At 44.6% G+C, this 11,493-nt stretch overlaps 2 protein-coding genes across 2 annotated transcripts; both read left to right on the forward strand.

Moving 5' to 3' along the window:
• Positions 1–5,238: 5,238 nt before the first annotated feature.
• LOC147976821 (uncharacterized) lies at positions 5,239–7,203 on the forward strand. The gene is made up of 2 exons (XM_087519861.1): positions 5,239–6,785; positions 6,876–7,203. Exons 1-2 carry the CDS (start codon positions 5,266–5,268, stop codon positions 7,201–7,203), a joined length of 1,848 nt encoding a protein of 615 aa, XP_087375987.1. The 5' UTR covers positions 5,239–5,265.
• Positions 7,204–8,649: 1,446 nt separating this feature from the next.
• On the forward strand, positions 8,650–9,222 carry LOC147976822 (uncharacterized). Its single transcript, XM_087519862.1, has 2 exons — positions 8,650–8,826; positions 8,917–9,222. Exons 1-2 carry the CDS (start codon positions 8,650–8,652, stop codon positions 9,220–9,222), a joined length of 483 nt encoding a protein of 160 aa, XP_087375988.1.
• The last annotated feature ends 2,271 nt before the right edge of the window (positions 9,223–11,493 follow it).

Consider the following 11,493-nt stretch of genomic DNA (forward strand, 5'->3'; position numbering starts at 1 on the left):
GTTACGGTACCAGAGGCAGCAGCTTCCATGGCACGCACACCAACACCAGTCAGGTTTGGGATACGTGGAGGCTGCGGAGCATGTTTTGTACCTTTCACATATCAAATCTGCTATTGGGGCATTGGCATACTCTTTCGCCTTCCTAGTCGGCTTCGGCGGCTTGCCCTTCTTACGAACTGGCGGAGGCAGCCGCGATTCTTGCATATTATATTTTCCAAGCTCTTATCCTTCATCTTCGTCTTGCCCTTCTCCTTCTCCTTGCCAATCACCTTTCCGTTATCATTTTTCTTCCCCTTCACCATTATCTACAAAAAAGGACATAATTTGTACACAATAGCAATGACTAGATCATCAAATGTACATGTTTGGTGACCGCCCTCAAGGGTCTTCAATTGTACGGGTTCGGCGACCACCCTCAAGGGTCCATTAGTGGAGTCACGGCACCGTGTATTGTGCAAGGGCATAAGTAGAATACGGTGAGCCATTATGACACTTGGGGAGCATTGTGCCTCCACACTGCCCCAACGGAGGTTAGCATTCATAAGGGTGTAAACTTCAGGATACATCATCGTCTCGCGTGCCTCGGTTATCTTTTCCCTAAGCTCTTTACTTATGCACTTACTTTGTGATAGCCATCGTGCTTCAAGTCATATATCTTTGCTATCACATAGTAATATAGGTTATTAGGGACGTGCCATTGAGCTAGCACACATCATTAGTAATTTTTTTGTTCATTTAGAGAAAAGAGATTACTTGTAGATACTAGTGCCTTGCCCTCCAACTTGCATGCCACTAATAACTCATTGTGAATTGTTCAAAAAAAATTGAAGTACACTTAATGACTTCAAAATAGCAAACGAGCCCAGGAAAATGACAAATTTTGATATGAAAGATGTAATGGTGCATGCTTAGTGTACAAAAAGTTCCAAGACAAACCGACGAAGGAAATAGTCACTTTGCCTTGAAACCTGACTCACTCAGCCTTGAAACTATGATTCTTGCTTATAGATGTTTCGCTTTCTAAGCAGTGTGTGTCACAATATTTGAAAAACGTTTTTCCTCAGGGATGTCCTAATCTACTAAAATATGTGTTTCTAGCTACCTATATGGGGTTATATCATACTCTGTGAGCAGATGTGCAAGTCTTTTGAATACTGATGTGATTACTAAATCGAAACATGTCGCTTCAAGTAAAAGTAATTTATCTAGTAACATCAATTTCATATATCAATGTTGTAAAAAGTAAAATTATTGTGATGGTGAAATCTAATCCTTTTTGGCCTTTCAAATCGTCAAATCACATGCATTGTCCTCGGAAGTAGTAGTTCGTGGGACCTCCTAGTTCGTGATGTTCTTTTGTTAAGTATTTTTTTAGTAATTTCCATTAAGTAAAAACAAGAAGGGCGTTTATCTCCTCAATATTATCACCATATTTGTTTCGTGTGGAACTGTCACATTCCAGTTGAAAACGCATGCAGGAAAGGATGTCAGGCGGGTCTCACACTGCTCAAGGAGGCACTAGTAATTATAATGCGGCATGACACTTGGGCCCCGCTAGTTTTACTTAGCTTGCTCTTTCTCATGGATGTTTCCATGATCTTTATAACAATAAGTTGTGTTTTGTTAGGGGCATCACCTTAATGTAGAGGTTGAAGGTTTCAACAAAGCATTTCCTTCTCAAGAGAAAAAAAAAGACTTGGAGATTTTGTCGCCAGTTTAAAGCTCTCATAGCCTCCAACCATCCAGGGGACCAAACACAATGAAATGAAGGCATGTTGAGCTATTGACCTACTAAAGGACCCATAACTTCATGGCAAGCCTACCACACGTGAGTCCTTATAAGGAGAAAGCTAGGCTTCCCTAAACAAAAGATGAATATATATGTTCCTTGTTTTACTTATTTGTCATAGATTTATTCATTCATACTCATGCGCTATTTGTTGTGCGTCCACACAACATGGATTGGAGTTCAATAGCGTGGGCATAGGAGACATCGGAAATTATCCATCGAGCCTTATACCTAAAGAACGCACTTGTGCATTCGGATCGCCTCCTTTGTATCTCACTGGGTCTGCTCGCCCGGATGCAATCCTTCTGCTACCCGTCGTATACTCGTAGACAGGAAGTAGTAGCACCGCCTACTGCAGTGACTGCATATACAGTGCGGAAAGCAACAACATTGCTATAACGCCTTTCATTCACAACTTGAAGCGGCACAGTGCGTTCAAAACCAGGAGAAGCAGCTCGACGCACCCTCTTGGTTGCCCATGGAGAGGAAGGCGTACTGTAAGAGAAGTCTGCTGTCCGAACGGAAGTCACTGCAATGTACTAGTCCGAGGGCGTGGTCGCCTGGATCTAGATTGCTGGTGCAGATGCAATGCGAGGCTCTGGTAACACGACTCGAATGCACCTGGCTCCATTCCTTCTTCCTCCTTGGAACCGCCCCCACTCCCCCTCACCCCGATCTCTTCATACAGTACTCCACTAGCCGGCAAGTAAAAGAAAACTACACTAGCCAGACAAGAAGTCGGAACAACAAAAATATCTCCTCGTCCTACTACTATACTTCCCAGTTCATAGTTGACACACGCACAAAACCTGCTTTGTCATGCGTACATGCTCTGCTCCCAGAGTCCTCTCTGCGGTTGCGCGGCGCATCCGTCGACTGTCTGGTCCGACCTGCAGGACAGCCACGCCAATGGCGGACTCGGACGGGAAGGCGCAGACTGCCCACGTGCACTGGGTCGGCGACCTTCGCGTCCTGCCTGCACCGCCGCCGGTCAATGCGCTGTCCAGGCTTTGTCGACCGACACCTCGCTCGCGCCGTTCATATGCCCGCACGTTAGTTCCATGCATAGACGTAAAATCGATACGTACATACATCACGCCACATTGATTGTTGTTTATTTGGTGATCCAAATCTGATGTTATTCATGCATTATTTGTTCAACAATGGATCAGCAAAACTACGACATACACTCACGCGTTCTGCAGATTGCCACCATGCCCTCTCTCTCTTAGTTTGCAACTTCGGCTCATGACACTTCTTCATCTGCCGGCCATTGCTCCTACTATGGATGTTACGTACGTAGGCCACACACTCTTATGCCATCTCGAGGAAGCAATGATATAATCTTTTTCCATTTGGCTGTCTAGGATGGAAAGGTGATTGGAGGGGCCAGCTCGTGTCGGCGGTGAGGATGGCGATAGTATGACGAGAGAGAAAAGAGAGTTGTCTGTTTTCTTTTCTTTTTATTTTTAAATGCAAAGGTATTCTCTTCGCTCGATGGTTCACGACAAGCACCACAGATAAAATCACAAAAGTGTGGAATGGCTGATAAATTCGGTAGGCCTGAGTCCCCACCCATGTAAACTAAGGAGGCTTTCACTCGTTGTAACTTTTTTCTAGAGGCATTTTAATTTGGGATATTTAAATTAGTGCCCCTGGTTTCTTAGTTGTGCTCATTTTTCCCCACGCTCCAAACATTTACTCACTTTTCCCCTCTTCCTTAGCTGAAACTCTCACAAATGCTCATAGCGGGCGTTTGCCGTCTTGACCGTGCATTGACCGTTAATTGCTGACGAGTGGGGCCGAGTCTTCGTCTGACTATTGCTTGCTGACGGGTGGGACCGCAAGGAGACACGTATTGGGCAGCTTGTCTGAATCTGAAACAGATCTAGACAGGCCGCACTGCACAGCGCCGCCCCGCCCCCTCCGCCGGCGTCTTGCCGCGTCCACCGCAGTTGTTTCCTCCACCCTATGCCCTCGTCCGTTCGTCGGCGGCGCCGCGTCTCCGGCAGATATAGCCCACCCTCCATCTGGGATTACATAGCGATGTTGAGTGAGGACGCCCGGAATGCAGTTGATCATGGAGAGGATTGGGTCGAATCCGCGGGAGATAATTCATGGATTAAACCTGGGTAAGCATTGTTTCCTCTCAAATTGACGTTCTAAGTCGTATTGTAGGCCGTAGTTGACTTCTGTTTGCTTGAATCGTTCGAATTTGTGCTCGATTTTACCCAGCTAACTGAAGCCTTTGTTTGCTTCCCCAACAAAATAGGATTGATCCCGCGCTGGCTTTCCGGCTGGCGATTAGAATGGAAACTAGTGTGCTGCGTGGTACTAAACCGCATTTGATTTCATCATTTTTCTATCCCAAAGTGGTAGAAACCAGCATGTCTTTCAAAGATTTGCGAGCTGAGCTCCGAAACACCTATCCCTGGAGTGATGCCGATGCTGTTGAACTGAATTACTTCAGCAGTGACGAGCAAAGATTTCTCCCACTAACTTGCGACGATCATATGTCGTTGCTTTTTGCTGGGATTGCTGGCTGCCGATTCGGTAAACTCCAAATCGATGTGCTTCAGCCACGCGCAGAACGGGCGAAGGGGAAGGGAGTTCAGACATCATCTGTCTGTGCTAATAGCCAGCACCCCGGCACTCCTTGTAGGTCGACACCAAGTAAAGCAAGTGGTTCATGGAGCCACAACATGCCTGCTGCCAATTCTGGTTTCAATTCAGCTGCTGCTTCTCGTATACCTTCTGCAGTTGGCGTAGAAGAAGATGCATAACCTGATGAGGCAGTGCCTACAAATGATGATGAAGACGAGATGATGTTTCCTGGACTGGTCGATGTAGCCAGTCAGCAAGCAGTGGATGACGAATATATGGAGGAGCCCATCAGCCAAGCTAGGTTTGATGACACTGACGATGAAGAGAAGGTGGAGAACATGGACAGCTTAATCGAGGATGAATACGATGGTGATGACATGCCAACAATTGAGTGGAACAGGGAAAAACCTGAGCTTAGTGTAGGTACCATTTTCCAATCAATGGTGGACTGTCGGAATGCAGTGACAACATGGTCCATTATATCTGAAAACACCTATAAGATTAAAAGGAGTGAGCCAGCAAGGTTCACAGTTTTTTGTCCATATCCTATGTGTAGGTGGAAGTTGCATGCATCTCGTATGAGAAAGAGCAAATATATTCAGGTAATCCAAGTTCAGTTAGTAATTTAGTTTCAGATCATTGAGTAAGGTTTCTTAACTGTTCTTTACCCTTTTATTTTGTTTCAGATAAAGAAAAACCCACACAAGCACACCTGTCCACCTAGAGGGGGAGGGGGGAAGGCCAAAACCAAGCTAGCAAAAACTAGGTGGGTGGCAGATGCTATATTGGATTGGCTGAGAGAAGAACCTGGACTTGGTCCAACAGCACTCCATGGGAAGCTTTTTGAGAAGTACAAGATAGAAATTCCTTACATGAGAATTTTCAATGCTAGGGAAAAGGCTCTTGACAGAATTAATGGTCAATGGAATGACAGTTTTCAGCTGCTTTACACTTTCAAAGCTGAAGTGGAGATGGCAAGTCCAGGGAGTGTTGTAGAGATTGACAAGCATACAGTTCCATTCAAAATAAAAGGGAAGTCATTTCAGAAGGAGTGCTTCAGAAGGGCTTTTGTTTGTTTCAAGGCTTGCTGGCAGGGGTTTCTAGATGGTTGCAGGCCCTATTTGGCCGTAGATGCTACACATTTGACTGAAAGATGGAGAGGACAGCTAGTAGCAGCTTCTGTAGTTGATGGACACAACTGGCTATTCCCAGTTGCATTTGGTGTGGTGGAGGCGGAGTCTAAGGAAAGTTGGGTCTGGTTTCTGCAGCAGTTGCGCAACATTATAGGCACACCCCCAGGTTTAGTTATACACACAGATGCTTGCAAGGGTTTAGAGAGTGCAGTGGAAATTGTATTCCCTGGAGTGGAGCATAGGGAATGTATGCGACACCTAGCGCATAATTTCAAAAAGAAGTTCAAAGGTAAAGTTTATGATGAGAACTTACGGCCAGCATCATACACATGCAGCAAAAGGAAGCATGAACACCATTTGAGAGTGTTGTATGCTCAAAATCCTCTTGTGAAGGAGTACATGGATGCACATCATGGCAATGTGTGGTCAAGAAGCAAATTCAACGAAATCTGCAAAGTAGATTATGTGACCAGTAAGCTTGCAGAATGCTTCAATTCAAAGTTCAAGTCAGTGAAAGGGCTCTTGTTGTGGCAAGCATTTGACAAGATGAGGCAAATGATCATGATAAAGATTGCTCTTCACAAAAGAATTGCAGAAACACAATATGTTGGTCATCAAATGCTCCCATCACTGATTAAGGCATTGCACTTGAAGGCAAGAGGACTGAAGATGAAATGTATTCGATCTGGTACATATGAGGGAGAGGTTACCTATACTGACACTAAAAATAGGGTATGGAGGTATCCTGTGAACCTAAGTACTAGAGAATGTACTTGTAGGCAATGGCAGATCCGTGGGAAGCCATGCATACATGCCCTACATCTGATGACCGTTATCGGGGGTGCAGATGGTGAAGTTGATCAATATTTCTCTGAGTATTTCTCTGTTGCCAAATTTATGGCTGCTTATGCTGACAATGTGCCTGCACTATTGGGGAATGATCAATGGAGCATAGTAGATCCAGGGTTCAAACTCCACGCTCCTGTCATTACTAGACCACCAGGAAGACCAAGGAACCAGAGAATTAGAGCAGGTGAGGAGAGTCGTCTACCAAAGAAGCATGCTTGCAAAAAATGTGGAGTTATGGGGCATATTGCTAGGCTTTGTACCAATGCAGTGGATGCATCATTTGGAGAGGAGGAAAGATGGACAACAGCCAATGCTGAGGAGAATGAAGCAGCAATGGAGACTGAAGATGCAGTGGAGAATGCAGCAGCAAATGAAGCAGTGGAGAATGCAGCAGCAAATGAAGCATCTTGGTATGTGTTTGCACCCTTTGTAGAATGCAGCTACCCTTTTGTTTGCATTTGTTCTCTTTTTTGCCTATGGCTTATAATTTTATTTACCAGCTCTAGGGAGAAAAGGCCAAGAGATGAAGAAGCAGAAGATTTTGAAACCATGGCCTTTGATGGTTTTGAATCTATAAGAGAGGAAGAGGAGGGCGTAATTTTTCCAATTGTGCCTTTAAAGATTACTGAACCCATAGATGACCGTCAAATGGTCGTCAAGTGCTCGGCGAGTGCAACTACTCCATCAGCACCTCCACGAGGAAAACCCCAAGTAAAGCCCAAGATCAAAAGGAACAAGAGTCTGAAAGAAAAGAGCATCTCAACTAGGGAAACCAGGAGCAAGACTGTGAAGCCAGCTGCAAACACAAGGAGCAAGTCGAAAATTTGAATTAAGTTGTTGGGAAATGTTTGTGTTGTCAATTTGAGGGCGAGTGGATCGCTTAAAACGTGGTAGATTTGTATTAAGATGTTGGCATCTTAAAACTTGGTAGATTTGAGCTACTGTGATAACTTATCAGTTGTAATAATGTTGCTTCTACTTTGGCTTCTTATTTGAGTCAGAATTCAAATTTCCATCAAAATTTGAATTTAAATCAATATTTGAATTTGGGCCAAAATTTGGATTCGAGTCAAAGTTGAAGTTGAACATTGGAGGTTCATTGCTCTGTGCGGTGTATTTGATCGAGCATTTGAAGTCCAATATTCGTAGGTGAACAGTCCGAATGAGAAATGTGCTAGAAACAAGCTCGAAAACTAGGGTAAACAGATCAAGTTTTTTTGACCTTGCCTAAATGAGGCATATATATTTTTATTAACACTTGTTCCATATAGATAGGGTAAAAACGAAGTCTCACTATTTATTGATTAATATTCATATTACTACTTTTTTTGAAAAAAAATATGCTTTTAATTCAAAACTGTCAAATAACACGTTTTAGATATGAAAATGAAAAAGTGAGTTCAGATCCTTCTTACTCACTCCAAAATGAAGCTATGGAGATTTTTCTGATTTTTTTTATTATTTTGATTTTGTTTCAAACCCTAAACCCTCTCTTCCTATTCTACGAACTCTGAAAATGTTCATAGGTGATAGCTCATTTGTGTGAAGACTTTTTTCATGAAAATGACCTACACCAAGTTTATATTTTTTTTTCTCATAACCTTGTCACATATGACGGCTATGTGTGCAAGAATTACAACATTTTGATTTTTTTTGAATTTTTTAAAAACATTTGAACTTGATTTCGACATATCACTTCAAAAAATGATTTTTCAAAAAAACGCCCCTATACCGAGTTTATATTTTTTCATGGTAACTAGGTCTCATAAACGGACGAACTACGTTTGTTTTATATTTTTGCGATTTTTTCTAATTTAGTTATGGCCATTTGAAATCTAGTCAAACCCTAATAACCTCGTTGACTCGCTCATAACCCCGCAGAAATGCTTCAAACCCTAGCGTCGAACGTGCGCTGTCGGATCCTACCAAGCGCCAAACACCACCCGTCAGATGTGGGGCAGGCATGCGCGATCCGCGTGATGCATCCTGATTGGCTACTACATTGTCCTTCTCGGGTTTTTTACGATCTGCCCCACTTTACATATGAAATTGTATTTTTCGCACATGACCACCACATGTCAGTGTTAAGAGTTGGTTCAAAAATCGAAACTACAAAATACAATGTGGCAAATCGTCAATATAGCTTCCCCTTCTCCTCTTCTCCATCTAACAGACAAAGGCATCGAGCAGATCGAGCAATTCCTCTGTTTCTTTCCACATCTTCTCGTTCTTCTTCCTCTCGAGCAATTCCTCTGTTTCTTCCTCTCGGGCGATATGTCGACCTCCTCGTCAGCCCCCCGTTCCACGTGGCCGGTGTATGGTCCAGTGCCGATGACTCGATGCCCTGACTGCCCACGGACTGCGCCACTGAAGCGGTTGACTTCGAAGGAGGAGAAGAATGGGAACTTTGGGCGCGAGTTCGTCAAATGCGAGAGCAAGCCGGAGGGGCAGGTTAGATCTAAGTTTTCCTCGCATCCTTTATCTCTAATTTCTCAAAAAATCTGTCAGATTTGGATTTAGGTTACATGATTTTGTTTTTAGATCGTGAAGAAATGCCACCATTTCGAGTGGATGGATGATTACATCCAGAGGCTTCAAGGGTCGGGCTTGCTGGATTCGAGGGGGAATGCAATCCGCGAGTCCGATATGCCCCATGACAATGCCGCTCCGACAGCAGCAGCGCGTCCGGAATACCCGACGGTGGTAGATGTCGAACTGAAGACGGAATTGAAGAAGATGAACAAGAACTTCAAGCAGCTGATTGAGTTGAAGAAGCAATCCAATCTGATAGCTTTAGGAATACTTGCTCTAGGAATTTTTTTTTACTTGATGGCCATCTCTCGTTAGAGATGTTTGTCTACTGTTGTTGCCACTGTTTAGGAATCCAAGTCTGTTTATCTCAAATGCAACTCTGTTTAGTGCAACTGTCGATCACTAAATGTATGAAGTTTACTGTTAAGTTTCGACACTTTCAGTTTCGGCAGAAAACAACTACCAGTTCAGTGATAGGATTATTTGGTTAGCTAATAACCTCGAGTATTGGATCATACCATAGCTTGTCAGATGACAGTAAGTAGTACTTGAGCAGCACAAGGAATATACATCAAGTTCATCTCTTCTCTCTCGCACTTGCCAAACTTTTGTCCTCGAGTTCGTCGGTTCTGCTAAAAAAAACCTAGTTCACTGGCCCAAAAAGAAGCCCAGAAACAAGCGATGTTTATTTTTTTGTTTAGGAAGGATTGCTTTGCTCTTTTTTGTTTCTGATTGCTTTTTTCATTAATTTGATTGCCCAATCTCTTCTATCTCATTGAGGAATTTTTTTGGCTTTCCTTTATGGGTCCCTTCATTTTTTAGAATCAAAGTATTTGCAAACCGCAGTATTATTATGCCTAGAGAACCAATACTTCATGATTAGAAAAAGAGGTCTAACCCTCTTTTTTATATACTTCAAACATAGTGTAGTTAAAACTACACTTTTTACTAAAGCCAAATATCTCAAAGTATTTGATACTTTAATATTTCTGAAAACCAAAGTATTCTTTGAACACCTAAAAAATACAGAGCTCTCAAACCAAAGCCGTGTACAAATGTACAATATGTTCTTATTTTTAGAAGGCATCTATAAACACATTATTTTTATTTTGTTTGGTTAATTTTTCCCACGCCAATTAGCTGTGTCTAAACTTAGGACAAACAAAATACAAACATAACAAAGCATTAATATAACACACATAACTTAACTTAGATAGGGTTGCTAGGGCAACATAAGTTCTTACATAGACACCGATAGATAATAGTTTAACCTTACATAGATAGCTCGGGCAACACACACACCAAACTCACACTACATAGTAGATAGATAGGGTATCCTAGGGAAACACCGTCTTCTTCGCCGCCGGCTTCACCGTCTTCTTCGCCGCCGGCTTCAGTACTCCTCCTCCTCAAGGCCGTTGTCGCCGAGGTAGTACGGGAGGCTGTGCATGCGGTTGCGAGCGGGGAAGATGCTCTCGAAGTCGGTGAAGATGTTATAGGTCGTGAATGCGATGAACTCGCACCCACACCAATACACCTTGCCGAGCAGGTAGTAGGCATCGAACCTGTTGGTGAAGTGGACGACGAGCCCTACCACTCGAGCGTTGGCGTGGGGACGCTGCTCCACGAGGTTGAACATGGGCGGCGAGCCCGCCGGGAGGTGGTGGAAGCCCGCACGGAGGAACCCCCGTGCAAGCTCAGTGCTTCCACTCCAGTGGGAGAACGCCCACACGCGGAGGGATTCCTCGACGACGACGTTGGCGGGGTACCGCCGTTCCGGCACGGTGGGCGGCGCTTGGAACGTCGGCCCATTGTACTGCATCTTGCTCGCTTCGCTGAGTGGAACGACTTTGGCTTTTGGGGGAAGAAGAGAAGAAGTTGGAGGCGCAGATGGATCTGTAGAAGAAGAGGCAATGGAGGGCAGTTTAAATAGCCGGGGGAGACGAAGTGGGTACACGCGCAAACAGCCGGCGTAGATCGTGACTCAATGCGTGCGTGAACCGATGTGATCATCAATGTGTGAACGTGAATCGATGCGAGTGTGCTTTGTGTGCTCTGCGTTGGCGGCTGCCTGCCTCCCCTTCTGCGTGCTCTGCGTTGGCGGCTGCCTGCCTCCCATTCACGAGCGTGCGTGCAGCCTGCGGCGTGAACCAATGCCTCGACATATGGACGCGACCGTGCGTGCAGCCTGCCCCTTCTGCCACTGGCACGTATGCCTGCGACGCGTGAAACGATGCTGCGGAGCGACTGAATTCACCGGCAACCGTGTGGCACGGATCAATGCGTGCGTGTCGGCGTGCATGCATGCGATTAGGTCTAGGTCACTAGATGCGTGCGTGGCGGTGTTCGCATGCATAGCAAGCTACATCGATGCCAAAGCCGGGCATGCATAGCAGGGTGCATCCATCGATAGCGGGCTTTTTTAATTTATTACCAACAAACTAATGGGCCCGTCCTATGAACACAAACACGGCCCAACCAGCGAAGCCACAGCCACAGTCAACAGAGTCCAACGTGGCCCCACAAGTCAGTTAACGGCCAAGACGGCAAATGTCTGTTATGAACAATTGTGAGAGTTTCAGCTAA

The sequence above is a fragment of the Triticum urartu genome, chromosome 4A (assembly GCF_056163025.1).
Source record: "Triticum urartu cultivar PI428250 chromosome 4A, HENAU_Tu73, whole genome shotgun sequence".
Lineage (NCBI taxonomy): Eukaryota > Viridiplantae > Streptophyta > Magnoliopsida > Poales > Poaceae > Triticum > Triticum urartu.